Raw genomic sequence first — 20,586 nt, 5'->3', positions numbered from 1 at the left:
TGAATCGAGGGCGCTCGTAATCGCCGTCGAAAGTACGTACGTTGGTCGTCGTTGCTATTCCCGAAATTGGTCGAAGGTACATACTTTGACGCCAAACGTCAAAAGTCATTCCACACAACATCTACTGGGTGCAACCAGTAGAAACAGGGCAGCGAGTGGTAGGTTGTTGGCGTTTCTATGGAATTGGCTGTCAAAATCTAGTCTAGCTGTCAATTTTTGTTTTACCGCGCGGATTCCGCAAATGTAAAAGTGGGTGAAAATTTCCCACTTACTAAGTCTTTATCGGAGCTTACAAGCTTAATTAAGAGTTGCTTTTGGAAATTTGTAATATGTCCCGCAGCCATTTCTGTTTTGAATAACGAATAACTGTTGTCTGTTTGACAGTCACACCATAGAAATCCCAAAAACATCAGGAACATAGACAATATTCACAGGGGTGCCAATATAATCATCTCTTCTACCAACTTCGACCGTTCGACGCTCAAGAATACGTAAAATTGAAACATTCGAAAAAGTTAGTCGCGGCGACTAGTAGTTTTTCACTCGAAGACGGCGCATACGAAAACGATTGATCGTTTAACTCCAGAATCGCAGGCCAGGCTATTTGTACGTATACATTTACCATATTATTTAATTAATACCATTCCTCAAAACATTCATATGGAAACATATAAAACTGCTAACTGTGGTTTAAAGCCACTGAATTCACCCATATTTCTCCGTTTATCCCATGTAAAAACCTAAAAAGGTTCTATAAATTTGGCGCATGATAAATGACAAACGACCGCAAACTTGCCATAATATGCCAAAAATCGCTCTGGAGATCGTCTAGGAATTGAACCCAGGACGTCAGACTTGCCGGGGCTTTGCTAAGTTAGCCAGATTGCTAATTGTCAATGTTTAGGGTTCCCCGTGAATTATTTTATTTTACTCTCAATTTGGCAAGGATGTCAAAAATTAAATATTCATGATTTGACTGTTAATATGGCATTTTCAGAGAAACAATATTTACCACAGTGAACTTTGACAAAGGTTTGCTATACAGCATCTATGTTCAAATGTTCACTACTGTGAACAATGCCAAGTGAAGGAGGTTAGGCTAACTAGGTAAAAATATTTAAAAAAAATTGTTAACAATACGTATCTATGTATATTTATTACTAATAATTATAAAAATTCAAATTTATCATCTTTTATTTATATTAAAAGAATAAACAACGATTTTTCGCGATAATTGATTTTTTTCGACTTATTCACCATAATATACTGTTTCCTAAGTCTGCTTTTTTTATTTATACGGGATCATCATTTGGTCAATGCTGAATTCATTTTCGTTTTCGCGCTGAAGGCGGTTCATTCTGGTTTTTCCTACATTGGTCTTACCATCATACGTCTTACCATCATACGTCTTACCATCATACGTCTTACCAACATACGTCTTACCATCATAAGTCTTACCATCATATGTCTTACCATCTTACGTCCTATCAGCAGAATCATCTAAATTATTTTTGACATATAGTAAAATTTTTCGAAGACTTTAACGGCATTATATCCGTTCTTTATATGGATGGCTAGAAAATCAAGAAACTCGTGTTCATTCATTTGAAATGGTTTTCCAATGCGTTAAAGGGAGAAAAAATTGTTTGTCCGATGTAAGGAGAAAAATACAAACCAAAAAATCACCACCAGGCAAATCAATGGAATTTTCTACTGTAGTAGTAGTTCTCTGTGAAAAATTCATCCTTCTTCCATTTGTAATTCAGCTCAAACTTGTCAATTTCTTTGGTCTTTTGGTAGCCGAAGCAATGTACTTCCCGAACCTAGTTTTCCTTGCTGATGGTATAATTTATACTGGTACTTAACCTGAGAAAATAAGGATGCAAGAGATGGTAAAGATGACAGTTTAGGAATCGTATCATAATTAATTTATGACGTTGTGAACATTTCCTATAAAATTGTAGTCAGTGGAACGTCTTTGGCTCGTCTTGAATTTGATAATATTAAGTTTGATCATCTGGAGCACCATCAGTGTCGAAACTGCTGAATAGTTGAATACATTCTGTAAAATAGTCAAGATAAGGTGAAGTAGAAGAAGAGAGAGGTCCATGCAAATTATTTTCATTATCAGCATCGGAAATATTCCCAGTTTCCGACTGCGCATGCGCTCTTGGTACAAGGGAAAATATTTTTGCGGCCCGTACTTATTTGATAATATCCAATTGGCAAAAAATAAATCAAGAATAAACTTAGCTTCACAATGTATCCCATTTGGCAACGTTGACCACAGTGAACATATCGAGTAGGACGTTTTTTTAATAGGGATTTGACAATGTTCACAGTGTCAGAAAATCACATAAAGATATTTTAAATTATTTTACAAACCTTAATTAGCAGATCAAAACCAATATGTGAAACGAAAAATAATTTTAAAGAAAACAAATAAATAAATACTTTGCTAAGAACAGATGACCTACAACGAGCCAAGATTTTGCTTTCGGAATGATTGTTAAAAGAGTTAAGAGTTACTAATAAGATTTTGTACTAACAAACTTTCTTAAAGGATATATTAACGTTATTAAAAAAATCCCACTTAAAAGTACGAATATCGGGTACATTTTTTTTTTCAGAATGTTCACCACAGTGAACAACATCAAATTAAGGGTTAATGCAGTTTTAACGGCTTATGATTTTTTGGGGTATTTGATGAAACAGGGATACGTCATTAAATAAAATTGAGTAGGTTTTGGTATTTTCCATATATCTTCAAATTGTTCTCGAATTGCTTTTTTCGTCCAGGGTTTTTTTGGTCCATGGTTGTCGAGCCCTCTGCCTTTAAAATGTCCCAACAAAACCTAAGATAACCTGATAATGACGACACAAAGCAATGATTTGTGTTAAACTGGTTCAAGTTTGTAATACTTTAGCGTGGTACTTCTGGTAGAGATTTAATGAGATACCTTGGAGAAATATCAGGACGGGTACACTATTTACACTGTTTACTATCGCACTTACTGTAGAAGTTACTTGGGTAAAAAGATACAATACGAAAGCGTATAATCATGCTATCTCTTTCATACACGAACATCACTTGGCAATTGTTTTCCGCTGCCGTGTTGACTACCTACATAGATGCCATATGTATAATGGTCAAACCCCGGAATAAGCTGCCAGTCACGACAGAGTGATAAGTGACAAAGGACTGTACAAAACTCAGAGTAAAGTTTGTTGATAAAACATTTGTTATTCTAGTGTTGGACGCGTCGGGGGTCCCGGGCACCGGCCTCTACTGGGGCAACACCTACTGGCTGGGGTCCCGCCAGCAGTGCCTGGCCTCCACCTCCAGCAAGCGAGTCCCGGTCAGCAGGACCAGCGGCCCCTTCACCGTGGAGACCCCGCAGAGTCTCCCGCCCTTCCCGGTCCACTACTACGGTGCTTACTTTACGCACAACTCCACTGTCCAGGCGTTTGTGCATTGGGATCATGAGGTATTCAATCATTTCCTTTGCAAGTCCCTCCCTACAACCGCGATCTTTTCAAACTTGGAAACGGTAGATTCCTTGGATGTTTGAGGAAATTATTACTAAAATAAAAATAAAAAACCTTTTAAAATCCAGATAAGCTAAAATAGGTGTTCACCATAGACATTCAAATGAATAGACTTGCCCTAATATCTGGGTATCATTTCTACGAGCTGGATGCAAATCATGTAACCATATTTTTGAACAATGAAGGTTCGAGAATGCTTTAAATAAACATCAGTCGTACATCGACAAACGTAGAGCGCTAACTAACTAACTAACTAACCATCACGCCGTTTCCCCGCAGGGGTAGGCAGAGAGGGCGGACCGCCAAACAACTCGGTCTTGGCACACTCTCCTTGCCTCATTCACATTCATAAATCGTCTCATACATACTCTTCTATTGTTCTGACTCTTGACATGGCCCGACTCAAGTATCTGATTCACTTGGTCGTGCCATGTCTTCCTCGGGCGTCCCCGACTTCTGCTACCATTCACATTTGCATCGTATATTCTCCTTACACTCCTTTCTTCGCTCATTCGCTCTACATGCCCAAACCATCTAAGCGTCCCTTTCTTGATCTTACTCATTACGCTTACATTAGCCTTGCACTCTTTGCGGATATCTACATTCCTCACACGATCATACATGGTTTTACCACACATACGCCTCAGGGATCTCATTTCAACAGCATTCAATCTACTTTCATCCTTTCTTTGCCAGTTCCATGCCTCACTTCCATACATCAGGGTAGGTACCAGCACTCTATTGTGGACTGCTAACTTCGCTTCTTTGGACAATTTTTTGTTAGCGCCAACTGCGTTCAGTCCTCCATTAATGGAGTTACCTGCTTTTACTCTTCTTTCAATATCTCTGTCAGCCTTCCCATCTCTCGTAAACATGCTTCCTAAATACACAAATTCATCCACCTGCTCCAAGTATTCCTCATTCACAGCTATATTGCACACTGTTTTCGTACTTTCTCTTTCAAACACCATTATTTTAGACTTACTTACATTCATCATTAACTCATTCTTCACGCATACTTCGTTCATCCTAGACACGAGAAACTGCAGATCATCCATACTATTAGCAATCAGCACCGTATCATCAGCATACAACAGGCAACATACTTTCAGATTACTCAAATTCGCGCCCAATCCCACCTCTTTCAATTCTTGCATACAATTATCCATATATAGATTGAATAACCACGGTGACATTACGCAGCCTTGTTTAACACCTTTTGTGATATCAAACCACCCCGTAAAACCACCGTTCACCCTAACACATGCAACGCTTCCCTCATATAGAGACACAATGGCCTGAGTCAGATTCGTATTCACTCCATACTTGGACAACACCTTCCATAGCTTTTTCCTGTCGACTCAGTCGTATGCTTTTTGTAGATCTACAAAGGCACAGAAAAGTTTCTGTTTTTTTTCCAGAAACTTCTCGGTGAGCATACGCAATGAGAAGATCTGGTCCATGCACCCCCTTCCACTCATAAAAGCACCTTGCACATCCCATATTTTATCCTTTGTTTCCTTTCTTACCCTTTCAATCAAAATTCTACCATACAGCTTGCCAACTGAACTTAGCAGGCTAATAGCCCTATGATTCCCACATTCCATACGTGACCCTTTACCTTTGTATAATGGCATGATCACTGCCCTTCTCCAATCTAAAGGCGTGTAACCTTCCTTTAAACATTGGTTAAAAAGATTGCACAACCATGTGAGAATTATACGGCTACCTCCTTTAAAATATTCAGCAGCAATATTGTCGAAACCGACAGCCTTACCATTTTTCGTACACTTAATTGATCTTTCTATCTCATCCATGCTAATTTCGGTAACATTCAGTCCATCATGATTCATATCTGATTCGCCGCTAGAATCACTGTCACTCACTTCGCTTTCAAAGACTTCCTCGAAATACTCCATCCATCTCTCTTTTATTTTTTCCTCATTCGTCAAAATTTTTCCATCTTTCGATTTTATCACTTTCATGCTTCCGGTTTCAGGGCCACACCGGGACTTTTTGACTTCCTTCCAAAACAACTTAATGTTTTCTTGGAAATGGTTTGTCATTTTCATTCCTTCTTCCTCTTCCAGGCGTTTCTTTCGTTCTTTCACTCCAACTCTTACTTTTTTCTTACATTCCTTATATACTTATTTCGCTTGATCCTTCTCTTCGCTGGAAGCACTGCCAGCCGCAATCAGACATAACCATGCTCTCTTCTTCTCTGAGACCAGTGCTTTAATCTCATCATCCCACCATGCATCACCTTTCTTCCTACCTTGCGTACTCAATCCACAAACCTCTCTAGCAGATTCACAAAGACTCACTTTTATGTGGTTCCATGTTTCGTCTATGCTTAGACCATCCATTTTCTTCTCATTCAATCTCATCTCTGCACAATTCACATACTTACTTCTCTCATTATCGTTTTGTAGTTTTTCTATTTTGATTCTTGTTGGAGTTAGTACCGTTTTCACTTTAGAGCGCCAACCGCGAAAGAGGTTTACTCTCGACACCACCAAAAAGTGGTCAGTTTCAACCTCTGCCCCTCTGAAAACTCTCGTGTCCTCGGTAACAGCTCTCAACCTAGAGTCAATTACTACAAAATCGATAATTGACCTCTCATTTCCTCTTTCCACGTATATTGGTGGATACCTTTATGATCGAAAAAAGTATTGGACACAAACAGGTTCCACTCTAAACATACTTCAAGTATTCTGTTCTCGTTGTCATTCGTTCTTTTATCCCCAAACATACCTAAGGCCGATTCAAATCCATCCCGTCTAATTCCTACCCACCCATTTAAATCGCCTGCCATTATAATCCTTTAATTAATATTTTTCAGTCTCATCACATCATTCACACCAGTCCAAAAAAAATCTTTCTCTTCGTCACTCTCAGAATTGACAGGGGCATAAAAAACAACAAGAAACACCCTTGTCAAACCGATTTTGAACCTGATCCACATTATTCTCAGACTTACACATTCATACTGCAACATACATTCAATCATTCTGGGAGACAGTAGAGCTGCAACACCCTGACACGCCCTCTCCGTATCTGGTCTCCCAGACCAAATGACGAGCCTATCATTATGCTGCATTGTACTGCTCCCTTTTGAAGTGAAACTTCTTTAGGCGCGTAATGAATTTTCGGGGACGGAGTAAAACCGAGTCACGATCGAAACGAAAATGCGGGTACCCCCACCACCGATTAACGTTCATTTGATCTAGTCAAAGTTTTGAAGTAACATATAAATGCTTCTTAGCTCATCCCGACAACTGGCGTTGGTGGTGTAATGGTCAGCATAGTTGCCTTCCAAGCAGTTGATCCGAGTTCGATTCTCGGCCATCGCACATTATTTTTTTGTTTTTAACGCCTTTTTCATTCAATATCTTATTTTTTAGTAGGTCAGAACATTTTTTAAAAGAAAATAATATTGCAAAATAATAAAAACACTTATCTCACTGTGATAAAACATTACTCCGCTAGAGCGCGCTTTGCGTTATTGTGTTGGATTAAAATTATTATCTAATCCGTATATTATGATAATTGTATTACATTTATTTAATTAATTTATTTATTTTGATAATATGTAATAATTTACAGAAAAAAAAATTAAAACTATCTCCCTCTGATAAAATATCCGTTCGCTAGAGCGCACTACGCGATCTTGTGTGGGATTCTATTTCTGTACATTGTACATTATTTTTAAAAATATATTATATTGAAGTGAAACTTCTTTAGGCGCGTAATTCGGGGACGGAGTAAAACCGAGTCAGGATCGACACGAAAATGCGGGTACCCCCACCACCGCTCACCGTTCACTGTCCCTCTCTCACCATATGCGCTTGTTGAGGTGGGGGAGCCGCTCACGAACGTTCTCTCTCTTCTCTTCTTTCCTCTCTCTCAGACACCAGCGAACTGCGCCACGCCAAGCATCAGCTGCTTGGTTAGTATACTGCGTCGTGAGTGTAATACGAGTGAAATACGTAATTGATTGTGGTTCATACGGTTTGACAAAAGAAGTTTCACTTCTGTCTTGCGTAGGCTTGACACACCCACTTTTTTTCATACTCTCTGTTACACAAAGTATGTCCAAACATTTGCTAACCATTGTGTCACACAATTCATTCATCTTTCTTTCCATACCTCCTCTAATATTCCACGTACCTATTCGACATTGTTCGAGTTCCTTCCTCCTCTTTGCGCCACCGAAGGGTTGGCGATGTGATGGATAGCGAGCCTCATCGACACCTGTGTCGGCCATTCCCTTCTACGAACTGCTTATCTAGTCTAACATACTGATACTTAGGTATAAATCACTAATATACAAATTAATATAATATTAGTAGCGTAGAGCGCACATTGAAATAATCAGACCATGCGCAGAAAAGTAAAGTTCGCTAAGCAAGTTGCAGCGCTGTCCATTGTGGCACTTCTCCGCTCCGCGCAAATTCTATTAATTTGTATTTCTATGGTATCTTCCAAGGAATTTGAATAATATAGTACCTACCTATAATATTTTCATAATGCTTACTTGTTTAAAAGTGGAACTAATGTATCTTGCCTACCAATGCGTGGAGTAAAATTTAAAATTAGAAGAACATTTTTCCCCTGACTTTTTTTGGGTAGGTACCAACCAGTTATATTTTAACCCTTGGAAGCCAGTGGTAAAATACTAATCGCTCGCCGTGCGCCTGCTGTCACTATTTTTGTAATAACTTGTTTTTTGCAAAATTATGTTTTTGGAAATTGTTCGGTTTTACTAGATAATGAACGCGAGTGTTAATGTAAGAAGAAGCAAAGAGTTTAGAAAAACAGACAAGAAAATATCTATGAATCTATTCAAGAATGTGAATGTAATTATCAAATTGTGTAAATTGGTTCCAGTAGACTTTGAACATGTTTTTAAAGGTAAGAATAACTTACATGGTTTGACTGAATTGTGTTTATTAGTGGAGCGTTGTGAGTGCGCATTTATTGAGTTACCGGTAATGTTTTTTAAAATATTAGAATTACCTTCGATGATAAAAAAAACCAAATTATTATGTTTGAATGTGAGTGTAGATGGTATATTGTAGGAATTGGTGTAACTAAACTTTTAGCGTGTATTTTAAGGATAGAATAACTCTGGGTCTCTGCCTGCCCTCGTCATGCACGGAGACTGAGATCTATGGATTCCTCGAAGAATACTTTGAGTCTGGGATCCTTGCCTATCAACAAATCTACGAGACGAGTCTCACCATGGAAGGGGTCAAAAAAACTGAAGACGATTATGCCTGGACACAAACCCGACTATTTAAGATTTTCATGTGAGTTTTTAACCTAATCAATAGGAACCAAGTTTGCAGGCTTCTTTTCGCTTCTAAGATTACCCGGCAGCGTTACCGTTACTTATGCTTGAACATGCTTATTACGAGGCGAAAAAAACTATTTTTAAATAAATTGATTCCAAAAATAACTTTTTAATATTACAACCCGCCCAGAAAGAAAAGTGGAAAAATAACAAAAATATTTTGACTCTGCTTCTGCTTCCGCAAACGTTGAAGTTCTGTAAACTTTCAACTTTCACTTCTGCTTCTGCAAAATTTTAACAATAATTTAAGGCAAATTTTTAGAATGATTTCGTTAGCAACAGTGATTAGGCATGTGCGCTGTGTAATACTAAATATAAAAGTTTCATCTGCTTTTAAGAGTATTTTATTTAGAAATACTTTCAAAAACAGCGAACTTATCTTGAATCAAATTAATGGGAAATTATTCTCCGCGGAATCTGTTTTCCGGCAGTTCTCCTAAGAGAAGTACATTGGAAATTCTCAGAGCTTTAGAGGTTCAAAACTTTCTCTTCTACCCGTTCTCGTTCAATTTCTTATCCGCAAATAATATCCGCTTCAGCTTCCGTTGTAACATTTACTGTCTCTAAATAATGCCCTTTGATTTTAGAGTAAGCGTTGCAACTACATTGGCACTGTGCGTCGTGGGGACAATATACGATGTGACCATTTATAAACCCATGGTCGAAGAAAGCAGAAAAGAAGTCATTGTAAAAGAAAACGATTGCGAAAATAATACCAGTGGTAAGTTACCAAAACGTAAACACTTAAATCATAATAATTAATTATACACAGGGTGCGGCAAAACAGAAATAGGGTTTAATTTATTTAGTACAGTTTTTTTTTACACCCTCTATTTGGTTTAAATTTACTTTAAATTGTATGGTTAACAAGCTTTTTTTATTTTTTAGATGGTTTTGTCGTGGCTCCGAAACAACCACAGAAAATTAGTTTTCCAGCGAAGTTCATACGTTGTTTTAGCGTTGATATGAACGCCAGAAATATTTTCAGCACATCTCCCGGTGAAGATAATTCGATGTTGCCACTTTTTGGCATAAGGTTAGTAATTATTTGCTTATTTTTATTAATCTTTGTACCTTAACAAAATCACGGATTACTTTTCTATTACATACCACAGTGATAACCAACCAAGGGCGTAGCTAGCTCTTAGTACGTGTGATGGTTTGAACAATCACATAAATAAACTAAACGAATGTACTCCAAAAATTTTTTTGTTTAGACTAACAGATAAGATAAATTACAAGCAGGCCTTTTGAGTAAACACGTTCCCACGGAAAGGGAGCAGAGATCGCATGACGGACAGTCGGGATTTGAAGTTGGAGATGGAGACAGCTCGGAGAAATCGATTAAAAATCAGTGGCGATGTGTGAAATTACAGTTAGTTAGTGAATTCAGATGGTGTTAAAAAGTATTGTTAAATATTGAATTAAAGTGAAATATTGTTTAACCGGTGTTTGTGTGAAGTGAAAGTGGTTGGACTCAGTGAGGATAGAGATAATAATAATTGGATAATTTGTAGAGCGCCGTTTTGTGAAAAATCACCTCAAGGGAGCTAAGAGTTGTGCGATCGCGATTATAATATAAAATGTGTTAAATTAAACGTGATTTCGTAAATAGTTCAAACTAAATTACTTGTTTTAAAAACACAGAAATAACAATAAACATAATAATAATAATAATTGCGTTTTAAAAATAAAGTGAACGTATTTAGCAGCAGGAAGTGTTTATCATATCGGTTGATCGAGCTAGGGAGGTATAAAATAATTGGCGAGATGGCGTTCTATCCACGGAGACCGTAAACCAGAGAATCAAACAAATCATAAAACTCGGGATCGAATCCTAACAGAGATTAGGGAGGTATAATTTTGTTTACAGGATTATTTAATTACTCTTTTATAGGTGTAGGGAGGAGACCGAAAATTAAACTGATTTAGCTATGTAGTGTGTAACCAGGTAAGTTTCACACTAGGATTTGGAGGTGAATAACAGGGTGAGTTTTTTAATATTATTTATTAAATTCCAGAAAACCCTTTAAAAAGACGGTTAAAATCGAAGATCAGCAACCAAGTTTACAACCCCTGCCGCCCAAATGATGTTTCAAAAGGGAATGTGTCAATCAGATTATCTATCAGCTGAAAAAGGGAGACGGGCCAGTGACCTTTTCATATGTACGCCGAGGCGCGGTGTACAGTCAGTCGAAGGGGAAGTTTTGCTAGCGTATGACCGCCCGAATAGAAAGCGATCGGATGCAACCAGACAGAACAAAAATGAATACTTTTCTTCTGTTATTTGACTTTCTAATTTGATACTTTTCATCTATTGTTTGACTTTCTAATTTACAAATTGGGATGTACAAAAACAAATCTAGAGTCAAAAGAGGGAGATGGTAATCTCCGAAATAAAACTACCAACCGAACAACTTTTCTCAACAGGTACCTTTCGAGAGGTAGGCAGCCTCTTTAAATTAAATGCAAAAAATCAAACCAATTATCCGTTTACACCTACCTGAGAGGATAGGTATTCAATAGAAGTTACCCATACCTAATACACGAGGATGCTAGTAACCTCATAAAATAATTACTGGAACCAAATACTAAAATACAGACAGTCCTCATCCTAAATTTGGCATTTCGAGTAAACCTTACATATATCTCACATGATAATTGGCTGAATGGATAGGCACACAACCTATCGATAGAAGCAGATTAAATGTCGACAAGATCGTCGTGTGCTATCTATGTTATTGACCTAGAAAGGGATGTAAGTTCCCGACGACGAGGAATTTACAGCGTTTTCTGGAGGTGGCATGTAACTTAGGACCTTACGTGTCACATTTTCGCGACTAGATTCGTGACAAGGGATGTCATGGTTTTCCCCTTCTACACTCAGTAAAGTAGATTTTCCTGGAGGTGCAATGAGGTTGGGGCATTTCTGAAATTGGTGAGGAGACCTGGTTTTCTTTATTCTGGCGTGACGGTTGCCAATTTGGAACAAGGGGAGACCCGGCCGGTTAAGATATCCAGACACGCAGATATCGATCGCCTCTTTCAAATTATCATCCATCAGATCTGTTTGGTAAAGAGGAGGAGCCAACTTAGCTTGAACAAATTCATTTCCGTTCCTCTCCCTTCCCTCCCAAAATATATACATGGGTGGCGCCGACAACTAACACCATAAATTTATCGTATGTATATCACATATATAAAATCTAACACTTTATTATACTCACATTATCCTACGACAGATAGAATCACGTAGCTAGTTGGGGAGCAGGCGACTTAGAAAATAAGGTTTATGAAATGGCTTTAAAACACAGCGGTAATGGATTCAACTCACTCTATCTCAAAAGAACCGAGGGGTACCACACACATACAAAGATAACTAGGTTTCTATACCGAGAAACAAAAAACCAACACAACGTTCGGTGAAACCTTTTTATACTGAACCGTCACGTGAAATGATTACGTTCAAGGTCGTAGATCACGTAGACAAACTAGGAAGCGCACACTTAAAGAAAATTTATCGTAGAAAGAGAAAAAGGAAAAGTTTGAAAAGTTGAGATCATTACATACGGAAACAAATTCACCTCAAATATCGTGATTTTTAAATTAAGTTAACCATTATACATATAAGACATACCTGAATGATGTTTGTATGTAGCATTATATTATTATTTAGGATCATCGCCTAGAAGCGATTGTTTACTAGGTACTGCTTATTATAAATTACTTGTATTCACTTATAAACAAATATTATTTTTATGCCATCTGGTTAATTTTTTTTTCTCATATTATGCACAATTATATGTACCATGTATTATACTGTATTTATTGTTGTCACTGTATTATACAGTAAATATTCTAAAATATCCATCAGGGAGTTTATAATCTATCTTCACCGATTGCTTTAAAATTTTGACTCAACGTTGCATTCGAATACGCGTGTGTTTTTATATCTATACATATAAAAATCTCGTGTCTCGAAAGATTTTTATGTAATTTTTTATGACTATTTGTTAGGTATGATAATAGGTCGTAAAGTATTTTTCATACCGCTAGGTGATTAGGGTGTAAAATAATAATTGACAAGTGTTTAAAATAAAGTGACAAAAATAATTTTTGTATTTTTTTTATTTGGCATCAAAAAATACATATAATTTAAAATTTTCACTCTCCCATTTTTCAATCGCGACCCTCAAATTTTTTAACTGTCATTTTAGTATTTTTGTATGAACAAATTTAACCCTCGTTCGTATTTCAAACAGAACAAAATTATTTATGTTGTTGAATGACAGATGGCGCTACGTCCGCCTCATCGAACTTTCATCTACACATGAGCAAGTCATTCACGAGAAGCGTCGCGTCATTTTGACATTTCATTAGGCATTTTTTATGTATCTCAACGCAGTGTGTGCAAAATTTCGTATGATTTATTTTAATTTATCTATTTGTGTGCGTGTATTGCAGTAAACAATGCCAGCAAGACGCAAGGGGGCCCTTTTGGGCCGTCGAAAGAATAAAGCAACATACATGCGAAATAGTAGAGCAGAAAGAACAGACGAACAAATCCAACAAGATGACAATCAATAAGTCCCAAGTCCAAACGATGTTTGTTTGCGGCTTAGATTTCGACACACCATGTTTTAACACGGACAATTATACGTAGCATGTTCTCGCGTGGGCAAACCATTGAGCTTATTTGTGTTGGCTAAAGACGGACGGACAAAACATTATTCGTACACTCAATTGCTATTCCAAATTAATACTGATTTTCTTTATTTCATTTTCCTACTTTAGGATAAATAATTAACTGTTTTTCACTTTACAGTTAACTTTTAAGAGATCAAACAATGAATATGTTAATCCGTTACTTTAATGAAATACATTGAATTGAGAAATTAATGGTTGGTGTTTTTATCGGTGGTCATCGTCTACAGTGCTTCATTCCTATTTCTATCACAGATCCTATCCCCACATACTTGCAATACATTCGTTATGTTATTTATTTAAAAACCAAAATATTAACTAGAAATATTTTATACGGCTGAACAACGATAGCCGGGTCAGCTAAAATTAATATAGATGTTACCTCGACATGTGAAAACGTGCTGTTTAAGAGCTCCATCTGTTGGACGTATTGTTTTTCTATGTGCACACAGACAGATTGAGCCACAACAAGTTAATAAAGAAATAAATTATGTAAAATATTTTTTTAACCCTTCAATTGCAGATGTTTCACCACAATCTGGATAGTGATAAACCATGGATTGGTGTTTATGGGTGACTCAGTCATCAACCGAACCTTAGTCCTATATATATCCGACCATCTGCTCCCGCAAGCAATTACCAATGCCTCTTTCACTGTGGACACATTCATCAGCATGAGGTTTGGCCTACACTGAATAATACTAAATTATCATTAACATTTAACAATTGAATTAGAACCTCACCGAAGAATCTAGTTGGACTGTTTAGACGAATTTCTACCTATTTATAACATATTTCTCTTCAACTTCGCGCCATTTATTTTTGCTTCGTTCCTTTTCCTTATTCTATATATCTTCGGCTACGCCCATTAATTTTGACCTTTTTTAATACTAGCGCGCACCCTCTACCATTCGTATATACATATTTGTTATTTAACCCCTCCGACTTTTCGCGAACTTGAAGCTAAGATGTCTTTACCGAAATGTCAATTTCACGAAAACGTTGTGTTATTACCGCCTCACAATCAAAGCTCTATAAATGAAACATTACTGAACGGAGCCGAATAGTAAAAACTGTTTTAGAAAGGTTACAAAATAGGCTTTCAAATTGTTGTATCATAAATAAATATTAACATTTGTAAATATTTAAATTTAGAATGGAAACATGAAAAAATTGTAAAAATGACTCACCTGTAATGTTTTATGTAAAAACGATACTAAAATCACGGATAATGTAAAAAAAAAACACTTATTTCACCGTACAAATGTACAATAAACAATTCTGTCACTTCACTTTTTGACCATTTCATACAAAATATATTTTTAAAAAAATAATTAAACTTGCGAGGCGGGTCGGCACGTCAAACGGCTTTCTTGGCGTCGTTTTACGATTTGGCGGGTAAAATTTGCTTCCACTGAGTAGGTCTTTTTACGGGTTTCTATGGATAACTTTGAATAGAGATGTGAAGCTTCATTCAATACGAATATTTTACTTTTTGTTTTAGGGATGTCACTAGAAGAATAACGGAGTTATGACGATTTTTGTGGAAACACACGCGTTGACGTGTAAACACGCTTATTGTACTTGACTGCTATCGTTATTTTATCGTGTATATCTGCTTACGTTGCTGACCGGTTAAGGACTGTTAGGTCTTATCATCGTCTTGGCAATTCGGCGCCCGGAACGGACTGCTCCAATTGCGCCTACCGGGTGTATGGGGCCGGCCCTGGATGCGCGCTGTTGGTAGTGGAAGGCACAATGTTTGTAGGATGAAGAAAAATGCATTCGCCTGTGGTACCAATGTTCCGCCTTGATGTAGAAGTAGGCTCTGTTAACTGGGTACACATGTTGTGAAACCAGACGACATTGCCGAATACTCAATGCTGAACGCCGCATGGGCCGATAGGAACAATCAAAGCATTTTTTCTTTTCACGGGATTTTGCATCGTGAAAAATGTGGGTAACTTAATAAAATAAATCTTATTTGATTGGAAACAAAAAAAAACAATGAGATAAGAGTTCTTACTTTTCGTTTTATAAAGAACAGTCGAGAAGCTGAGATCTCAAACATTCAAAGGCATCGGGAAAAATAAAAACTTTCTACCCTTTTCAAAGCCGTGGATACTGTATTTATTTACAGTGAAAACTCAAATAATTGCTATTTTATTGTAAAAAAAACACTTATTAAACTTTATAGAAAATATAATAAAACTTTATATTTTCGTATTTCGTATTTCGTATTTCTATGGTGTCCTGGGGTAAAGCGCGCTTACTTCGGGAGGTGATTCTACATCATGGTAGAAGTAAGAAAGAAAAACAACTTTTTTCGAAATTACAACATCTTTCATTCGTCTCCTTACCATTACCGGAATAAATTTTTTAGAACAAAAAAGCATAAAAAACATATCTCCAAATATAAGTACTATTTTTTTAAATATATAAACATATCAAAAATAAAAACTAACCAATTCGTTTTATGACAGAATAGAACAGTGACAAAATGAAAAATTTAAGAAAAGATCAGACAAACAACAAATCTAACATAACCTAATATTTATTTATCATGTTCTGTTTTGTCATTGTTCTGTTTTATACGGTTACCGTAACAATTACAACGTTTGTGAGGTGCAAAAAAATCTGATCATGTACAAAAATAATAAACAAATTAATAATAATTCTGCCTTCTATCCATCCAAAATGTTAAAATTCATATTCTGATTTTTTCAGTGGCTTCCTTTTGGGATATAGTTTCTTGGGATCAGAGATAAAAAAGGCAAAAGCAGGAGTCACGGAGTCATTGAGCAAAAAGATGAGATCAGTTTGTCTATCAACTTTACACAGAGTAGCAAGGTCAGCAGTCTTTTTATGTAAAATATATTACGTAGTGTTTTTCTTTCACATAAGGAATTCACTTGTATTGTAACATTTAATGACGCAATGAGCAAAGTTGGCGCCAACTCGCCAAAGTGTGAACGCCGCACACTGAAAATCGCCTTTCATAGACATAGAGACTTGAATTTTCAATGGTATTTTTTCGGCTAGAAATGAATTCTGATGATCATTGTGTAAGTATCTGTAAAGTATCTGTGTGTAAGGATATATTGGCCAACCTTATGATTCCAGAGATAGCCTCATTTTTAATGTCAGTGCCATACAAATTTTTCTTAAAAAAATGATAACTCCTTCATTTGTACACGCAATTGCTTCATACGAAATTTTATAGCATAGTAATGATCAGCAGAATCCATTTCTAACCAAAAAAATACCCTTGAAAATTCAAGTCTCTATGTCTATGAAGGCGATTTTCAGCCCACTGTGCGCCGCGCCATTGGGAAATGCCGAATTGGAGTAGGATGTGAGGCTGAAGATGGGAAGAGGAAGGTGGGGGGGGGGTACTTGGCCATTCTAAAAAATATACGGTCGAGTCAATAGATGTCACACATTAAAATAAAAATCGAATATATTTATCCAAGACACCGTCTATATTGAATTTAGTACGGGTTGAATCTTGCGATTATACATAAATACAGCAGCCAATAAAAAATGTGCAGTGAGAAAATGAAGATAATACAGGTAGTTTCTTATTCGAAGTATGATACAGTTAAATATGACTGAAGATGATAGGGTCCCATTACCTAAGTTGGTAGAGGAGCGCCCCGGTAAGGCGAGGGACCTGGGTTCACGTCCTAGATGTGACCTTTCTTTTTCTGTTTCATATCTTGGTTTAAGAATCGCTTATATTATCTTTAATAATTGAATATTACAATTTGAGGTAAAACTCATAAAGTTATTCCATAAAACGAATAGATAGTATTGTCCGTACGCAAACCCCATTCTTTCAAGAAAGGTATACAAATTACAAATGCAGTATTGGATTGAATCACCGATTGTTTCAGATTACTTCCGGCATATCTGTTTGCCCTCGGTTTTGCTTACACGACATCAGCCATGAGGCATCGGCAAACAGTTTTGTGGTCGGAAGAGCGGAACGACATAACCTGCCAGAGCAGCTGGTGGAAGAACCTGCTCTTCATCAACAACCTCTTCCCCAGGGCGGAGATGTGCATGATCTGGAGTTGGTACCTTGGCAGCGATATGCAAACCTTCTTGGTGGGTGCAGTGCTGCTAACAATAGCCACCAAGTGAGTTTTAACTAAATTGTCAGATTTTACATAGCAGTGACAACTGGTGTTCAAACAAATAAGTTACAAGGACTAGTTTTGGAAACTTTTTGATAAGCTAGCAATTAATCGCTTACTCATACATATATATGAATAAGAATAGTTCTGTTAATAGTATGATTCTAATTTTCTCTGATTTAGTAAATGAAAAGCAAAGTATCTTATGATATAATTAGATTTGTACTACAACACTCTACTCTACTTAGATACTTAAATACCCACCTACTTGATATCGTACACCATATCATATTTTATGTAACATTTATTTTTAATTGCACGATCGAGTTGAGATGTGTGTAAAAATGTGCACTTTTCCTTTCAGATATTTGAAACTGGCAATGTTTACTTTCGCGTCGATTCTCGTAGTTGCCAACGTTTACACTGGATACACGGTTTATGCAGCTGGAATTATTCCTTTGTAAGTACATATGAATAAAAAATTTATGAATTGATCATTATTACTTTATTTTTATTTTTTTATTTGATATATATTTAACATGATTTACTACATAATACAGCGTAAACATAAGGTTTTTTATTTATTATACAATACATTATACAACAAAAAGTAACAATATATAAATCAATTATGTTCGTACATGTATACATTAGGGTGGTTACAAGGAAAAAGGTGAAAACATATTTTCTTCCTAATGCCGGCCTGACCCCCCTTATATTTGCCATTTGTCTAGAAAATAAGATTTGGAAAGTCTTAGCTCAATAGGATAATGTCAACCTGCAAAAAAAATACTTAATTTATCACTTTTGATCAAATTTTGTTTTATTTGAAAACTATACATTATTAAACAATATAATAAACAACATCACATTTAACAATATAATATAATATATAATAAAACATGCAGCGAACATTTTTTTCAACTTTATAAATGTTTTTAGGAATTGCAAGTTAATATTTTTTATTTTTTTTATTTTTTATTTATTTATAATGTATTACAAAAAACATGGTAAGTAACACATTATTCCCAATGAGTTGAGATAAAACTCATTACGGGAAGTACAGACACATAAAATACATTTTACAAGGATATTAAACTTAAAAAAAAATACAACATATTGAAAAGGAAAAGAAAAATAAATAAAAAAGGAAAAATACATTGTTAAGAATAGAGATTTTAGAAATACTGAGAGACATCTATACACATGAAACATAGTAAACCAACATATGAAAGCGAGCGAAAATTCACTGGTTTAAAAACATTTTCAGGAAATAATCTTTAAGCGTTTTAACTAATATTTTTTTGTTAGTTACTGATTGCTTTATTTCATTAGGTAATGCATTGTATTGTCTATATGCAATATATTGTAATGAGTTAATACATGTCGGGCTCTCGGGACAGCCTGACGTGTTCTTCGTCGGTCTCACTATCCTTCCCTAATTTATAGGGATATTTAATATATTCCGCCGTTAAAAGTACACGTAAATGTGTCTTATTGTCTGTCAGTTACGTTAGTGCAGTTATAATAATTTTACGGTGACAGGTGTGGAAGAATGACGAGTTTTAAGAATAATTAGCAAGATTGTTTATCCCAAGGGATAGTGTAGTGTTAGTGAGCCCGAGTCCGGAATTTTTACCAGATGTGGACATCTCATCGGCGGTCGCAGCAACCTACCCGTGTCTCTCGCCACCCCGTACCGATACGTCAACCCCCGGTGCCGCAAAAAAATGCAGTGTCAGTGAGCCCGAGTTTGGCATTTGATAATTTCTACCAGATGTGGAGACCTCATCGACCGTCACATACCGATATTTCAACCCCCGCTGCCGCCACCATGCTCGCCGTTACCTTTACCGGCTCCGTTATAGACGTCTGTCGGCTATACGACCTGTCCGTGGTTCGGTCACTGATTCGCTCACGACCATCGCCCCTACAAGATGACCCATACAAAACAATCATCTGGCAATTTCTACACCCCCGCTGCACCGCCCCCGTGCCCCTACGCCCTAGGAAGGACGAAATCGAAATGAAGCCGCGTCTTTTGTCTTCTGCCAATATGAACTATTACAAACAATTATGCAGTGATTAGTGTATTGTTATAGTGATTATAATACTTTTTGTTTTAGAATTAAGTTTTTTCATTTGGACATCTGGAATAGTTTTGATGGCGTTAGGATTAAGTTAAATATTATACTAATTTGTATGTTAGTGATTTATACCTAAGTATCAGTATGTTAGACTAGATAAGCAGTTCATAGAAGGGAATAGCCGACACAGGTGTCGATGAGGCTCGCTATCCATCACATCGCCAACCCTTCGGTGGCGCAAAGAGGAGGAAGGAACTCGAACAATGTCGAATTGGTACGTGGAATATTAGAGGAGGTATGGAAAGAAAGATGAATGAATTGTGTGACACGATGGTTAGCAAATATTTGGACATACTTTGTGTAACAGAGAGTATGAAAAAAGGGAGCGGTACAATGCAGCATAATGATAGGCTCGTCATTTGGTCTGGGAGACCAGATACAGAGAGGGCTTGTCAAGGTCTTGCAGCGCTACTGTCTCCCAGAATGATTGAATGTATGTTGCAGTATGAATGTGTAAGTCCGAGAATAATGTGGATTAGGTTCAAAATCGGTTTGACAAGGGTGTTTCTTGTTGTTTGTTATGCCCCTGTCAATTCTGAGAGTGACGAAGAGAAAGATGATTTTTGGACTGGTGTGAATGATGTGATGAGACTGAAAAATATTAATGAAAGCATTATAATGGCAGGCGATTTGAATGGGTGGGTAGGAATTAGACGTGACGGATTTGAATCGGCCTTAGGTATGTTTGGGG

General features: G+C 36.7%; 1 protein-coding gene across 3 annotated transcripts in view; it reads left to right on the top strand.

The window, feature by feature from the left end:
* LOC149414654 (nose resistant to fluoxetine protein 6-like) overlaps positions 1 to 20,586 on the top strand; it is a 49,011-nt gene that overhangs the window by 13,260 nt on the left and 15,165 nt on the right. For all 3 annotated transcript variants that reach the window (XM_089643195.1, XM_089643194.1, XM_089643196.1), the window contains exons 3-10: positions 3,253 to 3,488; positions 8,668 to 8,861; positions 9,493 to 9,626; positions 9,794 to 9,941; positions 14,133 to 14,288; positions 16,337 to 16,459; positions 17,506 to 17,751; positions 18,113 to 18,208. In XM_089643195.1, the coding sequence (XP_089499321.1) occupies positions 3,253 to 3,488; positions 8,668 to 8,861; positions 9,493 to 9,626; positions 9,794 to 9,941; positions 14,133 to 14,288; positions 16,337 to 16,459; positions 17,506 to 17,751; positions 18,113 to 18,208 (1,333 nt within the window). The remainder of the gene's footprint in view (positions 1 to 3,252; positions 3,489 to 8,667; positions 8,862 to 9,492; positions 9,627 to 9,793; positions 9,942 to 14,132; positions 14,289 to 16,336; positions 16,460 to 17,505; positions 17,752 to 18,112; positions 18,209 to 20,586) is intronic.

The sequence above is a fragment of the Hesperophylax consimilis genome, chromosome 19 (genome assembly GCF_061612785.1).
Source record: "Hesperophylax consimilis isolate HC1 chromosome 19, BYU_Hcon_1.0, whole genome shotgun sequence".
NCBI lineage: Eukaryota > Metazoa > Arthropoda > Insecta > Trichoptera > Limnephilidae > Hesperophylax > Hesperophylax consimilis.
The sequence above is the reverse complement of the archived record's forward strand: the minus strand, read 5'-3'. Positions and strand labels throughout refer to the sequence as shown.